We start from the raw sequence: 22,713 nt of genomic DNA on the forward strand, positions 1-22,713 counted from the left end.
TTGAGCCTCGTGATGTTGGCAATCAACAGGGCATTATTTTTAAACAATGTTTGAAGTGATTTAAAGAGCCGAACCAGTGCTGGAAAGGAGAATAACAAGGAAGCCTTGCATGCAGCTCCTAAACCTGTATGGATACGTGTGTATGTGATAATTTTCAGACTCTACTATTAAATAACATACTATTCCAAAAGAGGCAGAAATTGCTGCCATTGCTGGCTTCATTTGTAAGAAATATAGCCACTAAGATTTCACAGTTAAGTGTATTTTTCTTGCTTAGAGTGTAGTAGGTTATGTTGTAGGTCACTGAGAATCACTCTTGAGAAGCCTTATTCGACATAAACTGCTTTTTTCATACAGTAGCCATGAATATTCAAGTAGTGAGTATTGATTTAAGTGTTATTTTCCATTTTGTCACGTGCAATGTGATCACTGTTGCTGGAGTTTCTCAGCTTGGCGTTTCCAGATGACGTTCATCAAAGAGTCTGGCCTACTGGAAGAGAAAGAGAACCTCTGTGTATTTTCTCTTCAAGAGACTGACTCCATTGCAGCAGCAATAACTAATCCAGCTTCATGCATCACAACTGTTTCTAAATAAATGGGTTTTTATTACTTTTATCAGGGCCAGCCAGGACTCCTTGGAGGACAGGGATTCACTGGACCACCAGGATTGATGGGTATCCCAGGAGTGCAAGGTCCCAAAGGTCATAAAGGTGAAAGAGGATCTCCAGGAATAAGTGGACCCAAAGGAGAAGTGGTAACATTTTAATATCAGATGTTTTAGCTAATGAGCAAAATACTGGGCAGAACATCATTTTAATTGTGCTGTTTCACTCTAGGGGCAAAGAGGAGTCACTGGATTCCCCGGGGCAGATGGCATTCCTGTAAGTAGCCAGTTACCTCATCTCTAAGAAATCACTAACTGCAAATATTGCAGGCTAGTTTAAAGCCTTTGTACTTTAATTAAAATCTCTGGACTAGGTTCTGCATCAGCCACGTACACACTTCTAAGGACATTTGTTGAAGTGAGTGGAACTGCAGACACAGAGCAAGAGAGCAGAATCTGTGCTCCCACTCATTCCCTCATATAATTAAGGTCTGTTTGTATTGTCCTATGGAAAAATCCCTTTGTAAAGGGAGGCAAGAAAGGATGGAATTCTCCTGTGTCCCTGGAGGTTACGCAGCCAAATGTGTTTTTCTGTAAGAAAGAGTTGTGAGATAAGTACTGCATATCTCTTAAGCTTGTGAGAGAAGGACACAGGTGGGTCATTCCTTAATTATTTCAGAGTTGCAAAGCACATAGAAAGACCAAGGACTTTAGGAGTACTAACTATTACTATTTGCTTTATAGCCCATATGGCACACTTGAGATAGTCTTTAAAAATTTACTGAACACCAAGCAGTGACACACTTTGAATAAATTGTCCAGGTCCATGAAACTCAAACATTCAAAGAAGAAAACCGGGTAAAGTTCACAGCACAGTATTTTCCCAGCTTACCCTTCTTTACATCTTGTGTCATAAAATAACAAAGAAATCTGAGTCACTGGAATCCCTGGACAGAGTTCCCAGGCTTGGGTTTCCTTTGTAGTGCTCCCTGACACCAGGGCCCCACTCTGCAGCTCACGCATGCACATCCACTCTGCTTTCACCCTTTTTTGTTTCCAGAGGAGCTCCCTATCGAGTTTCAGGGCTTTCTCTCTCTTAAAGGAAACGCAGAAGACCCTCTTTCCCATTCCTGTTAACACTCCTGAAGCCATAGACCTTGTTCATCTCACCACATCATGCTGAGTTTTTTGTAAGCACTGTAACATCCCAGGAAGGAGAGTAAATTGCCCCCCTGTTGAAGCTCCGTGTTTTTAAATCTGGACTGTGTCTCCTACTTGAGCAAGATTAGCTTTTCAGGCCTGACTTCCCAACCTCTGCACACTGCGCAGTGAGGGATACATACCTTCAGACAGTAGCTGAACCTGCACACTCATTGTGTCCCGTTCTCAAGCTGCCCTGCCCTTGCCACCCAGTTACACTCTCCAACCAGTTTTCTCAGGCCAAGACACAACGCTGAGCATTAGAAGTCAGACAGATAGGCACATGTACAAATGATAATGACATAGTGCTAGGATGTGGGGCTGGAGGCCAAGAGAAGAGGCATGGCAAGCCTTAATCTCTTCTGGGGTGAGGAATGCCAGTACCTGATGGAGCTAGGTAAGGATGTGGACAGATTTATTTTTCTTCTAAATAAGGAACCTGATGCAAAGAGAAAAATGATAGAGAAGGGAGAAATTTTTAAGTTGGTTTCTGGGTTTCCTGAATGACACCCCAGAAGAACTGCTCAAGAGAAGATTTGCTTCCTATCAGTCCCAATGTAAACCAGAAGCAACAGCGATTTAGGTGAACGTAGGTGCAGCGATGGAAGTCCAGTTGGAGACAGGAGTGACTTTGTGTGTCAGAGGCTCAGTGTAGAGGTTTTGCAGTGCCCCTAGCTCCCTTCCTTTGAGCTCAACTCTTTTCTTCCCATCTCCATCCTTACAGCCTCACCACGACACTCAGCTCTAAAAGCATCTCTGACATTTTTCCTGGCTTGGAAGCTGTTCAAAGACAGCAAAGGACCTTTCTTCCCACTCATCCAGTGTGAAGCACTGAAATACTTAACAATCCCAGTTCTTGATGGCTCCCTGTGCAGCAGCCTCATCTGGCTTAGTTCTCTCCCTAACAGAGCCGGCATTGAGCAAAGCTTTCTTACCCTTTCTGAAAGGTCCTCCACTACTCATTTTTTCATGCTGTCTGGGGCATCTGGTTCAAGCTGCAGCTATATTAAAAAAAGGCACTGTCTGTTTCTGTCTTTGAAAATCATAGTTTCCCATGGATCCAGGCCTTGGGCTGAATGTGAGAATGTCTAAATACTGTGTGACTACAGGAAAAGGAAAACTAGAAACAGATGGATAGATAAACACTTTTTTTTTTTCCCCCCCCTCAACAGGGTCATCCAGGGCAGCCAGGATCGAGGGGGAAACCGGGTCATGATGGCTGTAACGGGACAGTAGGTGACCCTGGTGACTCTGGAACTCCCGGCCTCTCTGGTTTCCCTGGTACCATTGTAAGTAGCTGACAGTAAGTGAGTACCTGAAGCTAAGATCATTGCTGATGTGAGTTTCATTCATATGTGTATTGGAAGCAAATGGGTCATTTCTTCATGGAGCTCCCTTTTGGCCCAGTGCGGCATCCATGCGGACTTAACATCGACATGCTGCTCTATGCTTAGTCATTAAATTGCAGCCAGGGCTGGGAGGTCTGCCCAGAGCTGTACTTGTCACGTAAGTCTTGCAGAGAAATAACTTCAGGAAAACCTGTACAGCTTTATCCAACAGTGATAAAATATTAAACTCACCTTTTCCATCCCTGCCCCATGGCAGAAGTATTGGCTTTCCATGGCACAATAGTTTGGATCATACTGGGGTGAGCACTGGGGCTCCTGGATTTACCAGGGTACATGTCAGCCCTGGGAAGCTCCAGTGGCTGCTCTAGGAGGTGCTGCCCTGTAATATCACTCCCAGGTATTGGAGTGTTCTTATCCCAGAACTGGAAATTCATTCTTCTATGTCCTGCAAGGGTTCACAGCTTTTTTAAACCATGAATTTTCAAAGCTCAGCATAGTCTCTGCCTCTAAATAGCAGCGTGCAGACACTCATGAAAACTCCCACAACTATTTTTCATTACTCTTAGTTGTGTATAGGTTAACGTTTGTGATACGAAAGCTTACTTCTGTTATTTTTTTGGTCACTTCCAGGGAGTCCAAGGGCCAAAGGGACAGAAAGGGGAGCCCTATATACTGCCACCGGACATCGCAAGCCGATACAGGGTATGTCTGTCACTCCTGTGAGTTGTTCATGCTCAGTATAGTTTTACAAGCAGATGATGGAGAGTTAGTTTTTCTTACACTCTGGCAGACACGTCCCAAGAGGCCCATTTTGATTCTGTGTAGGCCTTGCAAGGCAGCTCCTGCTTTCTCTGGTTACAGCAAAGCCTTTCTGATATCCAGGGAAAAAAATTCTCCACTCAGTTATTTGCAAGGAATTCCAGCCTACAGGTGGATTGCAGAGGCACTGGAGATTTAGTTCAAGTATTGTCTTTTTTATTCAATGACTACCTTTGTATCATGCATGGAAAAGTTGTTCTATTGCCATAATTTTGTCCATTGGATAATTCTATTTAATATTATCATCCTTTCTTTATCATTTTCATGCAGGAGTTTTGTTGACTTGGGATAAAATATGCTTCAGTATGTTATTTAGTAAACCCCAGTATTCCCATGGGTGCTTTTACTGTATCTAACCCTTAAAATGTGCTTTGTAATCCCCTGCAGCTTTTTCTCATATATATATTTGTGTATAATTTGAAGATATCAGATAAAGAGAAGGAGTTACAAATGTTGTTAGAGTCTAAATTGTGACAAATTTATGTACAAAGCTACATCCGAGCTGCACTCACGTAAGGGATCTGCTGACATTGTTTATATATGTTTTGTGCCAGTGATGAGTGCCAAAATAGGTTTTTCTGTTGACATATTTGTAAGTTGCCTGTATTTTGAAATTAAATCTTCTTTTCCTTTCAGAAAATCCTTAAATCTACACTTGTTCATAATTAGGAATGATTAAGGAAATTATGAATCATTAAGAATGATTATGAATTGGTCAAACATGTTGCAGCCAAGGATGGATACTGACACCTGTATTCATTTCAGAAAGTACTTGGTCCCACACATTATTCTGTTAACTGAACTCAAATTAACTACATAGATAGGATGCTACTCGAAATGATTGAAGGTGTCTGGACTGAATTCCACATTATTTATGGGTGTTGGAACATCTTTGTACTAGAACATTTTTGGATCCAATTTCCAAAAACATTTCAACATGTACTGCAGTTGAAATATGTGGTCACTGAAAACAGTATGTTCCAAATGCTTTTAGTGACTCAGAGGAGAAGCAAAATGAGTCGGTAACTCCCATGCAACTCATGAAAAATGAGCTTGTACACTTCAGCTAAGGTTGTAGCCCTAATTAAGCCACTGGTTAGATAAGAATTTTCCACAAAGAATTAAATATGGTCTGCTGTCCAGTTTGGCCTTGTAGTTTGGATCCTTAACTTCCCTAGCCAGCTCTGTACCTTCCTACTGTATTGCCATTATCCCCTGTACAGAAGAGACAAAATCCACGTGTCCCACATTTAATTATCTCAACACCTGTATTGAATGGATCCGTATGTAAGGGTTTGGGTAGCATTGTATGCTATGATTAGTTTTTAGAAGGAGAAAAAAATTAAAGAGTGAGGAAAAGTTTTTATTTAGTCTTGTATGTAGTATTTATTGCATTATTTTACTTTGTTTTTTTTAGGGGGAACCTGGAGAACCAGGGTTCAATGGTTTTCAAGTAAGTACTATTACAGCAAATGTGATAAAGTATTAGTAGTAATTGATACCAGAACACCATTAATTGATGGTTCGGTTGTTGTGGTTTTTCTTATTTAAAGGGACCTCCGGGTACACTTGGTATTCAAGGACCTACGGGCCCAAGAGGAGAGCGAGGAAGACCAGTAAGTATATTTAAAATGTGTTAATTGACTGAAGAGAATCATTATCTCAGCAAGTTCCATTATGTTGGATTGTAGGTTAGCAAATGGAGAGAAAAAACAGTCTAGAAATACCAAGTAGGTGTCTTTGGATGGAAAATGTTCTTAAAATCACTGAGAGAAAGTGATTCTACAAGGATTAAAATTGCCAAAAGAGGCATAGTTTCTTTCACCCTGTATTGCCAGAGACTTTTGATTTATATTATTTTTCTTTAACCTCCTTCAAAAAGTCTTGTTTGTAAAGCTTATTCAATGCTGTCCAGTCTACATCCCTCTACACTGAGTTATCAAAGATATCAGGACCTAAATACATTATCTTTTTTTGCTCATAAAGAATATGTATGTTAGCTCTCCACACTTCCCACAGAAGATGGAGTAGATAACATTCTTCCTTAGTATTTGGAATACAATTTTATTTTTAAACTATCTTTCAGTCATTTTTTCCAAAATCAACATTTACAGCATTGATGTTGACAACTGTTGCTGAATAGTTCTTTGGGAAAATCGTGTTCTCTCCAGCTACCATTTTCTACATTTCTTGTTACCAAGGTTAAAAGTTTTATGTGTGAGAAGCAGGTATCCAAATTCAGTGTATTTGATTTTCTTTAGGCTTGCTTTATTTTCCTGTAGGCCAAGTTTATAGCTTTCGCTTTTTAGTTTGTTTTGTCAAAAGTCATTTCAGATCTGCTCTACAACATTGATTTGGGGGAGAGAAAAACATAGTTCGGGGCTTCTTACCTACAGCCTCCACAGCTGTTTTCAGGGACACTCTTTCTTAAAATAAAAATAAAAGATTCTAGGACTAAGTTCACAGCCTTTCCCAAGTTAATTTTATGCAGTAGCCTGTTTTATCATCTGGAGAGTAAGATGCACCTTATCTTCCTACTTTGGTCCTCCTGAAGGGAAATCTCTTCAGTCCTTTACTTACTCTTCCTCTAGGACGAGCCCGTGAAGTTCATGAGCTACACACTGGAGACCAGCCTGCAATGGCTCACATTCGCAGTGCTCTGTCTCAGATGTTAGCAAGTGCTACAAATCGTCATTTTCTGAGCCCTATGACTACATCCTTCTGGTTGCCATCTTGGCAACATCTCTTTTGAGCACTCTTCCAGAGTGGACAGATCCCTACCATTTCCAGCTCTTAACAAAATGCTTCCAACTGTCTCTAAAGCTGTGACTCACCTGTGAGAGGGACCTGGGAGCGTTTCCCAGGGGTTCTGAGTTTGCATCATTCCTCTTCTCTAAGTCCTAGATCCTGTACAAAAACAGGAAGGGCTCCCCCAAGTCCTTGAAGGCCCATAAGCTCCATCCAGGCAGTGGGATGACTTGCACAGTGCATCTACCAGTAGATTAGGTCACAGCTCACTGACTACTTGACTAACCAAAACTGATTCAAAAGTATTTTTTCCAGAACAAGTCTGTTGTTCATCTGCACAAAGGTGTGTAGCAAGGCAGAGATGCCTAACAAGTTAAGGTCTCACCTGAATGTTACTATCTTTTCCTTGCAGGCTGAGCTTGGTTTTGCCAAAACTCAGTTATATCCCCTTTGGGACTCAGTAGGTGGACAGTTCCATTTGCAGCAATCTCTCTTTCCTGTGCCTTGTATTCACCATCTTCTTCTCTGAATAGCTCATGCTTCTGTTCACCTCACCAGTGTAGAGCCCTTTGGAGCCTGTTAACTACCGTAGCCGACTGAAGCAAGGGAAGTTGTCTCTCCAAGTAACAGCTTTCCAGCTTCTCCTCTTGTGGGGCTCTGGTAGCCTTTTTTCCTGATGCAGCTTCATTCCCCACCATCTTCCTTTGATTTTGTTCTGTACAATATCACCAAACAGGTAATCTGAGATGCATATGGGAGTTCAACTCCCTTTACAGGTGAATGCAGTACCAAGACACCAATCCAGTGAAGCACTTACAGAGGTGCTTGACTTTAGGGATGAGCTTAAAATGTTACCAAGGCAGGATCCAAAAGCACAAGTTCTTTCTATTTGAAATAAAGATGAGATTTCATTAGGTCTAAGATGGGAGACTATTGTCCTGTTAGAGAAGATCATGATGTGACTTAAGAGGGTATTTTCTGAGCAGTAAACACCCTTAATATAGTGAGGATAACACATTAAATGCTGAGGAATACGCTGCCTTCTAAATACATACTTCTATTTCAGACACAAAGTAACTGACCTCCTGCATGCATTGATTAGAAAGCAACAAGTAACTTGCTCCCTCCTGTTGTGTTTCCTCAGGGACCACCAGGGCCCCCAGGACCACAGGGACCACAAGTAAGTCTTTGTGTCAAGGTTGTTTATGTTGATCTTGTGTCACTGAGGTTTATTCAAGACGCACTTGAAGGCAGTAAAATAAAGAACCACAGACTGCACCAAAGGCTGTATAGCACAAGACCTTCTGTGTTGGCTGCAAACCACAAGAAGTTAATCTTACACTGGGATCGCCTACCCTGAAGAGATTAAACCAGTTCTAGAGCCAGATTTAATTTGCTACTGTAGTCACAGTAGTTTCCCATTAAGAGAGAATCCTTGCAGTCTTTACAATATCCAATTATATCTCAGTGGAAAAAATACATGAGTTCATTGTTCCAGCCCACTTAGGTATTTTTATTTAACATTGAGTGCTATTAAAAAAACTTGCAAAACAAATGCTTGATTTCATGACATTACTCAGTCGAATGACTCAAAGTCTTTTGTAAGAAGCACTGGTAGCATGAGATTTTAATTAGAGTTGTCTTTCCGACTGTTTAGGTCTATAAAAATACTTCCAAATCTATAAAAATACTTTGAGGTAACCCTAGACTATTAATTGATTGCACTTCTTCAGTGGTGTCCTACAGACTTGTATGTCTGAGAAGGGCTTTGAGCATGTTGAAATTTGAATTTTACATTAGAAAACTGCATAATACGTTTAGTAAATCTTGACCTATTGTTTCTGCAGGGCAACAGGGGCCTGGGCTTCTTTGGAGAAAAAGGTGAACAGGTAAAGTGATCCTAATGAATTAATAGTATCACTAGTAATAGGCAGGTTGATGTTATTTTACTATTTATAAATAAAACTGGTTTTAATACTATATTGCTTAGCAACTGTGTTATGTAAGGAAAAAACAAGTGTAGCTTTGGCAGTATCAATAGTGTTGTAGCTTAACTAACTTCTGCAAGTCTAATTCTAGCTATGCCCTCGTTTATACCAACACAGACGTAATACTTCTGAAATGTATAGAGCCAGACTACTTTATATAAAGCTGTAATCTTTACTGTTATCCTGGAAACATCCAGAGAAAGAGTAATTATTGCTATATGTTAATCCCAACATAAAATAAATGTATCTTACCATCAATTTATTCAGAGGTTTAGAGCCATACTAGTAGCAGGGACAAATCTGCATTTGTCCTTTTGTTGCAGTGCCTTAGACCCTGTGCTGATCAACAGCTTGACAAGGTATTGGAAATGTTAGTAAATGTGCCCTTATGTTTTTCTGCAGGGCCCCCCAGGTCCTCCAGGTCCACCTGGGCTTCCTACAAGAGAACTGATGGGTGTCCCCTCTGACAAACACAAGGTAACAACAGGGTATTTTGCCAAAATACACAAGGAACTAAGAGCTCTGCAGTGCCAAAACTGAAATAACATACAAATATGCTTTTACATATGGTACTTAGAAGACTTGATATATCAAAAGACGTCTGCTATTTTCCCATAGCTTGGGTCACAAAGTATTTGTTGAAACTATGGTAGCTAAAGTCGTCAAGAAAGCACTTCTCACAGGCTAGAGGTGCCTTGGGCAAGTATGCAGCTACTACCCGTCTGTCACATCTCATTTTACAAGCAGAAACATCTGCTGGGAAATCATTCAATATCTCATTTTTCCTAAGAGTGACTGAAATTTTCTTCCTGTAAATGAAGCCTGTCTTTGGGGAAGCTATCTGAATTAGGTTTTGTTGACATAACTTACCTAAATGGTGCAGGTATATCTAAATGGTATACCTGCAGTTAAGGCTTGTTTATACATATTGGAGAGATCTTCACCAGCAATATGCAGTTTGTTCTCATCCATTGCTTTTTGCTGGGAGCAGAAGTACTTTTACCCTGTATGTGTCTATTCTGTATCAGACACCAACCTCCAGACCAGTAGTTTTTCATCCCAGCTTTCAAGTTAGAAAGTTCACGTGACTCATGCAATTTCTGCAGTAAGATGAGTAAATTGGTGCAATACTGAATTATCTAAAAGTGACTTTTGCAGTCTGAAGTCTGCATTAAGTAACATGCAAGTTGGAGTTTCCATGACTAAGCAGAGATGACCACATGTGAGCTACTTATCTGGAGAGCCTTTTTGTTCATCATCAGTATTAGTGAGTAGACTTTAGGCTATCATCTGTCCAAACCTAGCAGGAACTCTTAGTTTGGGTCAGACAATTCAGATAATCAGTAGACAAATATGGAATAATGTGCATTTATTTATAGACATTGCTCAGGTGCTCACTCATGAACAAGATTGCCCAGAAACAATCTTCCAGGGTAATAGGATGAAGCTGGAACACAAAAAGTTCCATTTAAATATAAGAAAAACTATGTTACTGTGAGGGTGATGGAGCAGTGGAACAGGCTGCCCAGAGGGGTTGTGGAGTCTCCTTCCTTGGAGGTCTTCAAGACCCACCTGGACATGTTCCTATGTGACCTGATCTAGGTGAACCTACTTCTGCAGGGGGTTGGACTAGATGATCTCTAAAGGTACCAACCCCTACCATTCTATGATTCTATGAAGAAATCTGAGCTGTTCACATTCCTAGAAAACTTTTCAGAAAAATTATCAAGTACTTTTTTTCAAAAACACTTTTTAAACTTCTTATGAAGGCATCCATTTCATATGACAAGTGTATGAATAAAGAACAGCACAAGAGTGGTGGAGTTTTTTCTCTTGACAAACATTTGTCACTTCGTGTTGTAGAAAAATTATTGAAATGGGAATGGGAATGTATTAACATATCTGAACACCTTATTTTTAGGGTGAAAGAGGAGATCCTGGACAAAAAGGGGAAGCTGGAGTTCCGGTAAGTCAAGTGGAGAAGAGCAAAGGCAAATAATATTGGAGTTAATACTGGTGCTTTCTTCATTGAAATGATGCCATATCGATAACGGAGCAACACAAGCAGACAGCCATTCTGATGCATTACAAAAGCTGAATAACACGGTGTGTAATAACTCCACAGTGGAATTAGTTGTTCCTTTACTGAAAATAAGATTTTCCCTCACGTAGTTTTTGGTTTTAGCTTTAGCTAGTAATAAATCTCTTTACTGCAGCTGAAATGCTGATCTGTGTTTTAAAGTTCCACTAGATTTCATTAATTAAGTATATATGGACATTTTCTCTATCATTTTCAGACTACTCTCTCAACACATGCAGACTTTTGGTCCCATTGGTCATTAAGTCTGTTGAGTAAGTGGACAGTAATCCCATGTGTTGCTGTATCATTCGGAGCTGTCAACTAGGCTTGACTGAATGTGGTTTAGTTAACTCACAGGCAACCTCTAGACTGTCTAAATACCTTTGCCAGTGTGTGGTTCCTTTTTACTTCCCAGAGTGTTTCAAAAAACAGTCTTTACCAATTAGGGATGCCTCACTGAGCATTTTGCAGAGCTTTATTTTCTCAGATGCTCCTGTCAGCTTCTCCACAAGGTTATGGGAGAAGGTCACAGTGTGAGCCCTGATGCCCTCCCTGTGCAGTTGCTTGCCAGTTCTTCAGCTGTTGGTCAGATTTTACCCATGTAGGATTTTGTTTACTGTATATAGGAAAACCATAGATTTTATGCTGATGTAGCAAAAGGGTATATGTGTTTCTTCCTTTCCTTTTTTTTGTTTGATAGTAACATGAAGAGCAGCATGCCCGTGTTTGCCAAATAGCTCTCTGAAGCAACAGCTTGATCATTAGCTGAGTCGCTTGATTGGCTGTATATCTGAACAACTGCTTTGTCTTTTCTTCAGAGTTGCAGCCACAGAAGAAAAAAAAGAAGGAGCAGATGATAGGAGGGAAACCCTCTCTCTCCTCTTATGGCCTGCTCCTGCTATCATAATGAAGCAAGCATGTTACACTTAATTTTAAGGACAACAGTTCTTTCACACGCAGCTATTATTAGATCCTCCATGTTTTACAATGGTGTTTTCTTCCTGTTTAGCTTCCATAAAACGGTGTTACAATTTTTTTGCACATAATGAAGAAATATGTTGAAATATGTTGTAATATTTCTAGGGTCTACTTCTCTATGCTCCTGAAAAAGGTGAAGAAGGAGTAATTGGTTTCCCAGGACAAAGGGTGAGTTGCTCCTTAAAGGTAAAATTCATCCAGCTGAATGTGCAAATCCAATCTGAGAGTTTGCCTTTGGGAATAAAACACAGATTATCAGACTACAAAAATGAGAGTTCTTCAGCCCACCAGACTGTGGCCAGCTCTGCACTGCAAGGTATAGAAAAGAGAAAAGGCCATTTTGAAATGGTAGTGAGAGGAAGGCCCCATGGGACTGATAAGAATGCCTGTACCATCACAGAGAAGCTTTGTGCATCTCTTGCCTAAAGCTCTGCTCACTAACCTCAGCCACTGTCCTGGTCCTCAGCACAGACTGTGTTACACTGTTTCTGTCTTTGCTCTCTTCAGACCATGGTTAAAAAACATGAGTTTAGCTCCAGTTACTTGTGACCACAGGAAAAAAGCTAATTTAAATGCTACCGCCTTGTAGCATCTATGGATGCTTTTTTTTTGAGGCAGTGTTTCTAAAGTGCTTAAACAGAGTGAGAACAGTACTCTGCATGCACTTGAAAAAAAAAAAATCTTAGCTGTCTTTAAAATCTTTGAGACCAATTTACAGGGTGCCCAAGGAGGGTGTGGGGTCTCCTTCCTTGGAGGTCTTCAAGACCCACCTGGACATGTTCCTATGTGACCTGATCTAGGTGAACCTGCTTCTACAGAGGGGGTCAGACAAGATGATCTCTAAAGGTCCCTTCCAACCCCTACCATTCTATGGTTCTATGATTGACCATGTATTGATTAAGAGCTTAAAATCAAATACAAAAATTAGATTTCAGACCCATCCTATTGGTACAATACAAGAATCTCATTGAAATTTATCTAACTCTGACTGTTAGTGTTAAGATTTTCAAGCTTTCAGATTTATTTTATCTAAGAAATAGTAACATTTCTTAACCATTAAGATGTTAGGATGTCACTTTATTTTGTTAATTTTATTATGCCTTCATAGGGATTGCCTGGCATCAATGGTTTTCCAGGACTCAGTGGAGAAAGAGTGAGTATTTAATATGAGACTGTTGTTTCTAACACATATGTAGACAATCTATCTGAAAAGTAAACTGTAGAGGACAAATTCTACCCGTAATTACATCAGCTGTAGTCTAACAAATATCATCTGGATTCATCCATCATTGTAATTTTGGGTCAAGTTCTTTTTCTCATCAATGAGCACTACAGACAAGGTAGCATTTTCATTGTTCCCATTACTGTGACCACGATTCTGTAATTTTATTCTCATGTGCAGAAACTTATTTTTCTTAATAGCTTTCTGCAGATGTGGTTGAGATGAATGGTTATCTTGAATGTCACAAAAGAAGAAGAAGAGAAGGAAACTAATAAATGTACCAGTTAAATCTCTGTACCCATGGAAACACATCCTAATATTTAAAATAGCATCCTGTCAGACAAAGAGCTCATACTTTCTGTTTGGTCTCAGAAAAAGGCTTCTTCAGTTGGCATTAGAAATCACTTCCATGAGGTATTCAAATAGCTGTGGGATGTATGACGTTTCCATGCTTCCCCATCCTTAGTTGTTTAAGGATTTGTCCTGCCACCAAGGCATAACAATAATAACATGAAACACATGGGACATGAAAGTCCATGAAATAGGAAAAGTAACATTCATACAATTATTTGGTCCAATCACTAAACCTGGTGTTGAGGAAGCAAATATGCCATCAGTAATACATACATGGAAAGATTGATGCAAAACCCATTAAAGCCCACTGATTGACCTTAATACAGGTCCATGCTCGAGTCAGAAATGGTCAGCGGCTTCGCTTTGTTGAGGGTAAATCTTGGCAGCAATTTTAGTGGAAGGTACATTGGTTCAGACAGAGCATCGTTGTGTAACATCTGTTTAAGAGAAGACAGCTTGCTCGATATGTTATTCACAACGACCTCCTTTGCAAGTTCATTTTTGAGTGATTTGATTCTTTAGAAAGAAAGAAGGATGGTGAGGTCCTGCCTGTACGCAGATGAAGTCGAAGTTAATTAGGGAGCTGCTGGCTTCACTTGTAGACCAGCAGCTCCACCTAGTGTAAAGAGATTTTACATCTGATAATCTAGAGACTCCTTTTCTGATGGTCTGGTGTGTACAGTTGCCATTTTGGAAAGAATTCTGAAGCATGCAGTCCAGTTTGTGGCACGTTGCTGAGAGTGCTCTGATACCATGTCATTGACAGAGCTGGTTATTAACAGTCAAGTTCTGGATAGGAGTTGTGTCCACTGAAGAGAAACTGGCTAGTAATCTGATTAGTGTGAATTATACAAAGCTACTGGTTTCAGTGAAACTGTGTTAAATGATCTCAGTCGATGATCTGGTCACTGTTTTCTACTAAGAGCTCTCCTTTTTACCACTAGTTTTTTTTCCAGAGTACATATGAACATTTACTATAGAGGACAAAGGTTATCAAAGAGCTGAGTAAAGCTCACAGAAGAGAGATCTTGTCTTCTGTATCAGCATCACTGATATCTGCACTTTGCTCTGTGCACTCCCAGCACTTGAGGATGTGAGGATATACTGTGTTTTACAACACACATTTTAATTCACATGCTTTGGATTTCAAACCTTAGAAAAAATGAAGTGGGCAGTACCTTAAATATTATAACATTTGCTGGGGTAAGGATGGAAAATTTTCTCTAGGCTACTGCATGCCCAGGGATGGGAGAGTTGAATGAAGGCACCTTCAAGGGCTGCTTCTGCATTGTTCCAACCAGGGAACACTTCTTTGGCCAAAAAGGCTCCAGCCACCTGGAGAACAGATAAAAGGACTTATGCATTTCAGTGCTATCTTGCTGCTTACTGTTTGCATTGCAGTGAAAATATGTGCACTTATAACGACTCAGACTCATTTAGTCTTCTTGCAGTAGGTTGGTGTGTTCTGACTGCCTGGCCCACATGTCTCAGTGTCAACTGGCACAGAAGAGATCCCCTTTCTCCTCCCCAATCCTGCAGTCTCCATGAGGTGATGTGAGTGTAGGTGCTCCTGCCAGCTGCACCACTGCCAGGGGGGACAGAGCCTGCACCACAGCAGGTCCCTCTGGCCTTTGACAGGAATTAGGATCGATCCTAGAGGTGGAACGTGAAAACAAGGAGACTTAATGGTATTCCTCAAACTGCTCAGCTCTATTGCATAGTTTTTGCACTGACACTGGAAGAAACAAGCCTCTACAGACCAAATAACTTTTTCTCTCTCTGAAAAAGTCAAACATTTCTATGTGTGTTACAGGGTTTTCCAGGATTTGATGGTCCACCGGGAGGCATTGGTCCTAGGGGAAGCAAGGTACTGCTTCACTTTCATTTGCTAGAAGCAATAAACCAAATGTCATTTTGCTTTCTTTTCTGACGTGTAGTAATAACTGTGTTTGTCATCTTTGTAGCACCAATTATATGCGGTTTGTTAACTTGAAATCTCTGAGATTTCTTAAAAGTCGTGGCAATGCTTTTGGAATTCTACTTCTTTGTGTTTCATGGACATGCCTTTCCATTCTAAAAGCAATTCCCTGGAATAACGTGCTTAGATGTGATACTTCAACTTCTGTTAACAGGGGGAGGCAGGAGACATCGGCCCTCCAGGACCAGTTTCCTATTTTCCTTCCCGCATCCCAAGGAAAGGTCTGTCTTTCTTGCTTAGATTGCTTATCTTAGCTGCATTTTGCTACCTTCTACATAGATCAAAAGCATGACATTCTTAGAATTCAGTTCCTTAAAAAACTGGGGTTTGCTAAACTGTTCCAGAAGGTACAATTGCCTTCTGAGAAAATTGCCATAATCACCTTTTTGCAGACAGGTGGCCTCTTTGTCTCTCCTGCTGAAGCTGGATTGCTGTACAAAAGGCATCCATGCATTCTTGTGTCCTCAGAGAAGACACAACAAAAAAAACCATGTGACTTTGTGTCCAATGAAAGGAAGAAGAAGAGAGTCTGTCTTCTGCATTCTGTTTCAGAGACTCTGGATAAAATGCAGTAGTAGCCTTGACAAATAGAAGAGCATTTTTTTCCCTAGTTTGAATTGACAAATGTCCTTTGTGATCTTTTCAGTAGGCTTGTAGAACCCACTGCCGGCTGTCCTGCAGAGCTGTGGTGGCTCTGGCTGGCCAGATTAGAAACACATAGAAGGTGATACCAGTTTTCCAAGGCCAAAACTATTCCTGAGAAGGTGCCAGCAAGCAGCAAGAATAAACATATGGTGGTTGCCCCAGCCTGTGTCCTCATACTGTTGAGTTTACGAGTCTTGTTGAAAGCCAGAGTCTAAAAATGAGTGGTTCCCTTCCTGTCAGAGAAAGAGAGCAAAAAGCCCAAAACACTGTTCAAATCATCCCAAATACCCTGCCAGGGAGAAACTTGGAGCAGAAGAGACTGTGTAGAGAGAGGAGGAAGGAGGCTGTGTCCTCCTTCCTCCACAATGTGTCCTCTAGTATCATTGACCTTTGACAAGAGCATAATACTTTCTGCAGGCAATAGCTGAGCCCAGGCAGATGGTTTTGGTTCTGGGGAGCAGAGGAAGGCTCACATATCATACATCTGTTGCCATTGTAACTTCTTGAAGGAAAAGAAATATCTCTTCTCAGAGATCTGCTCTCCTGTGCTTCCTAGGAACAACGTAGTTCTAGTGGCATATCAGTAAGAGCTGAGAGATATTCTTCCCGGGCTTGGTGACTCCACACCATTCCTGTCCCAGGCCATGGTCAACTCCCTGATATTAAGGCCTTACAAAAATCTCTCAGATCTATTTCTTTATTCAGATGTGAAGTAGCAAGTTTTGCATTTCTAAAGCTACCTTTAAGAATCAATTGTAAATTCTAATATTCTGAAGCCCTTGAAGTTCCTAATTTATTCTTTTTAAGAATGGAACAATCTGCAGTATATCATAAGCTGGCATTTATGGGTCACAGACAACATCACACTAACATGTGTTTTATGGAATTGGGGATGTCTTTCAGGTGCAAGAGGTGATCCAGGTGTTCCAGGTGTTTCTGGACTACAGGGAGACCCGGGAGAGGAGGGAGATCGTGGGCTTCCTGGTCTGCCTGGGTACTCTGATGGTAATATCTCAGCAACATGTTCCAACAGCTTAACTTTATAGAGATTTTTAACGGATACAGGGTCAGGGTGGGGGGAAATATGTGTGTGGACCATGGAATATGTGCAGCATGGTAACTGTAGGGGCTAAAACTGAGAGGAGCATTTTTCTTCAGCCTCAAGGAGCTATGAAAAAACAACTGAAGTAGAGATGATGACAGAGCCTTGCTTCAGTAACTACTATTGATTTGCTCAAGTGGAAAGTGCAGTTACCACTTTTGCATGGTGTTAAATATCTCCAATTGGATGTAGTTACATGAACTTTCCTTTCTACTACATTACAGCTCTTTGAGCAGCCTTGTTAAGAAATTGTTCTGAACTTTTTCCCTGGTTGTGTTTCAGCGGATGGGGATAAGCCAGGTTTACCTGGAGAAATAGGCCCAAAAGGTGAAAAAGGTGAATTAGGATCTCCTGCTTATCAGGCAGGCCCACCTGGGTTTCCGGGTAAGCACGGCACACCAGGACTTCGTGGTCCACCTGGCCCCGCTGGAGCCCCTGGTAAGTGCATGAAGAGAGACAATGAGAACTCACAAGAACATCTTTGCTTACTTTAAAGAGAGCTGTTGTCAAGGCAAAGTTAGAAAGTAGATTGAGGGAATGAAATGAAATGGGTGGCAGGGAGGACACACAGAGAAGTGTTGTATGCTTATCAATTAAGGGAGGGTTTGCATGGTTTTTAGACATTCCTGGCAACATCTGAAAGCAAAGAAAGTCTGTTTGGGGATGAATGTCAAGGAGTGCCTAAGATACCCATGATTCTTCCTTAGTCTGAAGAAGAGAAAGCTAAGGGGAATCTTACTGCTATCTTCACCTAACTCTTGGGAGGTCATAGGGAAAATGGAACCAGATGCTTCACTAAGGAGCAGAGCAACAGGGCAAGAGGGTCACAAGCTGCAACAAAGGAAGTTCTGCTTAAATGCTAGGAAAACCTTTTTCACCATGGGGATGATCAGTCATTGGAACAAGTTTCTCAGAGAGGTTATAGACTCTCCATCTTTGAAGATACTCAGTACTCAGCTGGACAAGGACCTGAACAACATGCTGTAACTTTGAGGTTGGCCCTTCTTGGAGAACAGGGTTGCTCCACCTGCACTTCAGAGCCCACTTAGGACTGAGATTATGCTGTGTCTCTGTTTAAAGCACCATACTGCAGTGGGAGAGCAAGAGTGGATAAAAGGGTATGTAGGAGGAGAACCAGATCAGGCAGTCTGCGGTACTGCAAAGTAGGTTGTGTTGAGAGAGAGGAGCAAAGGAATTCAGGGTGAGATGTAGCAAAGAATGGCAAGGATCACCTGCCACAGCAGGTGGAAGTTATAGAGAATGGGTGTGGGAGCAGTGGGAAGAGAGCAGGAGGAAGTTAACAACAGGCTGGGTTAGGCAGTAAATGACATTAAGTGAAACGGGCAGATGCAGCACAGCTCCATGGAACTGGGAGGAAAGAGAAGAAAAACAAATCAACAGTAGATTAAGTTATGTTTTTATTTAATTAAACTTCTAGGTTCTCTCTTTGGATTAAAAGGACAGGAAGGAGTACCAGGTAGATTTGGTATACAAGGTTTTCCTGGGCCAAGAGGACAAAAAGGACCTAAAGGTAGGTTATAACAGATAATTTGATGGATGATCTCTGTTATACATTGAGTAAAGCTCCTGTTGTATTCAATGTGAGTTTATTGAACTATGACATGCTCAGGAACCAATGAATCTGAGCTAGAGCTAACATAGCAAGGAAACACTGTTACTTTCTTATAAGAAAAAAAGTACTTTTCTCAAGTATTTGAGAAACTACTCAAGTGGTTTCAAGTCTATATATAAAATGGATACAGCTGAATGTCTGCTTGTTGTGACAGAGCATTCTTTCTTCTATTTCCAATCATTTCTTTAGGTGAAGAAGGGGATTGCAGTACATGCCTTCTCAGTGATGAAATGAGAAGGGGCTCTACTGGTCCTCCTGGCCCTCCTGGCTTCCCAGGAACTCCTGGGCAGCCTGGGAGGAAAGGAGAACCTGGTGATCAAGGACCACATGGTAATCCTGGCTACCCTGGAGCAAAAGTGAGATACTTGTTTCTTTATTGCATAGTTGTATATGCCTACTAGAAAGAAACAAAAAACCAAAACCACAAGCTATTCTCCAAGGAAAAATAATGAAAATTATGATTTTTTTTTATGTGCTACTTTAATAGATTTCAGTTTGCTATCTGCAAAAATGCTGAAAGCCAAAAAAATTGCTAGGATGGAGGTGAAAATAGGCTTTTTTTAGCAAGAGCAAAAGATTTCCACATAGTCCATAGTCCAATTTTCATTTAAACAAAGCAGAACACTTTCAAGCAGCTGTAGCACTGAGTATGATCTGACCATCTAGATGGGGTACTACTAATTTCAGTAGTAACTTAAGGTTGTTGTTAATAAGATGTTGCTAAACTGATGAAATGTGAGGTTCTTTTTCACATTTAAGTCTTCCTAAATGCCACTCATTCAATAAGCCAAAGAAAAGGGCTTTGCTTATAATTGTTTGCTTGTTATTTACTAGCTAGTAATACCACTTTCAGGTATGCTGTTGAGGAGAGGGATTCTGCATTATGCCAAGGGATCAGGAATACCAGAAAGTGGTCTTTAGCTTCACTAGACTGCCTTTGCAAGAGAGGGAATCTCCATCCTTTTAGATTTTCAAAGCTCAACTAGGCAACGTGCTCTAGCTCCAAGTACTGGATTGGACCAGATACCTCCAGCTCTCTCTTCTAACCAAAACCTTTCCCACACGTCTGTGGTTTAGTGCAGGTCACTTAATCACTCTCTGCCCAAGTTCTTGTCTCTGGTAAATGAAGACATTTTCAGCCTGACAATAGTGTTGTGAATCACAATCCACTGCCAGCTATGAGGCTGACCTCTTTTGCAGTGGTGGGCAGGCGTTGCGGGTCAATATAGCCCTGAGTTTTGTTTCAATGGTGCCAAAGAGTTGCTTACAGCATTTTTTTTCAGTGGCTAGTCATGTGTTGTGTGTTCTCCAGTGCAGCTCTGTAGTGGTGTGTAGGACTCCAGGTCATGGAAAGCCACAGCTCTCCCAATGCCGTCCTCTTGCAGAAGCTCCCCTGCCATGCCACATAGACTTTGGTCCTAGATAGAGCATATTACTAAAGATTCAAGCACAAGAATGGAATTTTTGATGAGGAAATCATTCACAAAAAGTAACAGAAAGTGGTAAAATTTAGGAAGCCCTTTTTTTGCCTTTTTTTCATTTAAGCAGGACAATGAAAATGCAAATCTTGATACTTATTTCTTCATTGTTTCTGTTTATGTTTTTATTTTTTAAATGTATGTAACACCAGGGATTTTCGGGTCCAGGTGGATTTCCTGGACCAAAAGGAGAAAAGGGAGATTCTTTACGCATAACAACTAAAGGTAAACAAACAATTCGTATCACGTGTTCTTTGCTAGTGTTTATACTTCTAATGAGAGATTGGTCTCACAATGAAAGGTCTTCTATAGGCACCAAAGGAATCCGAGGAGATCCGGGGCTGCCTGGTATCAGAGGTGAAGATGGTTTCCCAGGCAGAGATGGATTAGATGGTTTACCAGGACAGCCTGGCCTTCCTGTAAGTAGCAAATAGAGCTAAATCATTTCCACCACACTCAGTTACTAATACATTTGATTCTGAGAGGTTATGGTTACCAGGCTCTCTGTCTCTCATAGATAATGATGCACAACTAGACTAGCTTTGCTGTTTATTGTTATGTTAAACATTGGATTTACTCTCAGGGTTTTTAAAACAATCTTTCACTTTTATTTCCATTTTACTTGAACAACTGAGTAGGAATGTAGAACCCATTTAAGCCAGCTTGTTATTACTGGTTAGCTTGTGATAATTAGTGGTTTATAAGTGACTCTTTCTAGCATTGTCTAAGAGGGATTCTGTGTAACTGAACTTCAGCAGCTTTGTTATGACTGAATTAAAGAGCAAAATTTACTACTGTTTTACATCCTCAAAATGTAGATTGTGTCATGATACGTAGGCTTGATAGCACCTCAGCTGACTGTAACCATCCAGCAGTCAGGCATGTAGTCTTCATTCATTTCCTAAGCTCCTTCTGTAAGCAAAACAAAAATCAAATACCTTGCAAGAGAAGGTCATCTCTCGTATCATAAATGCTGCTTTGGACCATTGGGATCATGTTACTTCATATTTGAAAATGGGACAGAGCCATGTTGTCCAATCTAGACCACAGTATGTTTTTCTAGTAAATACAGTACTTGTGAGGATGGAAACACTTTCTAGTGGTTCCTAAGGTGTTGAGTCAGTAGTGTAGAAATATCACTAGAAGGACAGAGAAAGAAAAAGAATCTGCCCATTTGGGCACAATTTTATGTCAGCTTTTCTTGAGGTCTCAGGAGAAAATGCCACACCAGAACATGTCTAGCAATGCATGTGGCTTCTCCAAAACTCAGTTGCAGCTTTTCAGAAAGGGCAATAAGCCTCTCCACAATAGTGATTTGTATTGCTCAAGTGCCATTCATGGGACAACATTTTTAGGGGAATGCTCCCTCTATGGTGCTTCTCTCATGCCTTTTCTGCCATGGGGTCTGAATTAAAGTCAGATGATTTCAAATACGTTCTGTTTGCAATGTTGATTTGAAGAGCTGGAATGCAACACCAACTCCTGCCTGTAAGATGTTATTCGTGAGAGTAGTTCAACTCACAAGTAGCTCAAATGACTTTTGTTTATTTCTCAGCAAAGTCAGGAGTGACAACCTCCATTCACTTCCCACAGGGTGATGGTATCAGAGGTTTTCCTGGAGATCCTGGTTATCCAGGCGAATTAGGCCCAAAAGGCTTTCCAGGAGAACCAGGCCTACCAGGTGAAGGATTTCCTGGCCCAAAAGGATTCCGAGGTCCTCCAGGTGACCAGGGACAAGATGGAAACCCAGGACCTCCAGGTCTACCTGGTCTGCCAGGAGACCCTGGCCAACTAGGTAAGAGAATGTCACTCGGTCTTCCATCAGAGCCACAGGAGATCATTCCTGAATTGTGTGCAGCATCTGTACAGCACATTGTTGAAAAGGGATCATTTGAGGGAGTTTTCTGGGTAAAAAGAGATTGTTTGTATTAGTTGTCCAGAAGCCTTAAAGTAGGAAATACTTCAGAAGTTCCAGTAGCTTTACGTCAGATACTGAAATGGAATAGCATGAATGAATGAGTTAGTGCCAGCAAGTAACATCTTTCAGCCTTCAAGCAGCTGGAGCAGTGTCTTGCTATTGGAGTACTCACAGGTGGTTTTCTCTGGTCTTCTCCATCCAATGTAATTTTTAGTTGACCAGACAAAATCATGTACCCACCCTTCAGAGATCTTCATAGTATCTCTGCAGCTTTCTGAGTCCCTTTCAGCATAAGAATGCCAAGGCTACGTTCACAAGAGCTCAGGCTCAGAGTTTTACAACTCGACTTACAGATGCCTGGCAAAGTATTCAAGCCAGAGCACCTGCTAACCATACACAGTGCATGGGATGCATAGCCTACTAATTCTGGCAGGGTTAGATTTCAGGCCTGGATCTATTTAACATATGATTAGAGAGTTACAGTATGTTGTAGCAAGTACTTTGTGTCTATGTAGGGATAATACATGAAAGTCATTATCTGATGTTTTAATAGTCGTTTTGGTTATAATTGAGAGCCTTTTACAATTTTTTTTCTTCTTGTTGTCTTTTCCCATTCT

The 22,713-nt window shown here is 40.9% G+C and overlaps 1 protein-coding gene across 3 annotated transcripts in view; it reads left to right on the forward strand.

Moving 5' to 3' along the window:
* COL4A2 (collagen type IV alpha 2 chain) overlaps nt 1-22,713 on the forward strand; it is a 147,116-nt gene that overhangs the window by 94,428 nt on the left and 29,975 nt on the right. For all 3 annotated transcript variants that reach the window (XM_061996583.1, XM_061996593.1, XM_061996601.1), the window contains exons 5-25: nt 620-754; nt 837-881; nt 2,977-3,093; nt 3,784-3,855; nt 5,390-5,425; nt 5,526-5,588; nt 7,865-7,900; nt 8,568-8,609; nt 9,111-9,185; nt 10,630-10,674; nt 11,872-11,934; nt 12,875-12,919; nt 15,156-15,209; nt 15,475-15,541; nt 16,869-16,970; nt 17,350-17,505; nt 18,506-18,598; nt 18,890-19,056; nt 20,331-20,403; nt 20,491-20,597; nt 21,772-21,973. In XM_061996583.1, the coding sequence (XP_061852567.1) occupies nt 620-754; nt 837-881; nt 2,977-3,093; nt 3,784-3,855; nt 5,390-5,425; nt 5,526-5,588; nt 7,865-7,900; nt 8,568-8,609; nt 9,111-9,185; nt 10,630-10,674; nt 11,872-11,934; nt 12,875-12,919; nt 15,156-15,209; nt 15,475-15,541; nt 16,869-16,970; nt 17,350-17,505; nt 18,506-18,598; nt 18,890-19,056; nt 20,331-20,403; nt 20,491-20,597; nt 21,772-21,973 (1,795 nt within the window). The remainder of the gene's footprint in view (nt 1-619; nt 755-836; nt 882-2,976; nt 3,094-3,783; nt 3,856-5,389; nt 5,426-5,525; nt 5,589-7,864; nt 7,901-8,567; nt 8,610-9,110; nt 9,186-10,629; nt 10,675-11,871; nt 11,935-12,874; nt 12,920-15,155; nt 15,210-15,474; nt 15,542-16,868; nt 16,971-17,349; nt 17,506-18,505; nt 18,599-18,889; nt 19,057-20,330; nt 20,404-20,490; nt 20,598-21,771; nt 21,974-22,713) is intronic.

Source organism: Colius striatus, chromosome 1 (genome assembly GCF_028858725.1).
Source record: "Colius striatus isolate bColStr4 chromosome 1, bColStr4.1.hap1, whole genome shotgun sequence".
Classification (NCBI taxonomy): domain Eukaryota; kingdom Metazoa; phylum Chordata; class Aves; order Coliiformes; family Coliidae; genus Colius; species Colius striatus.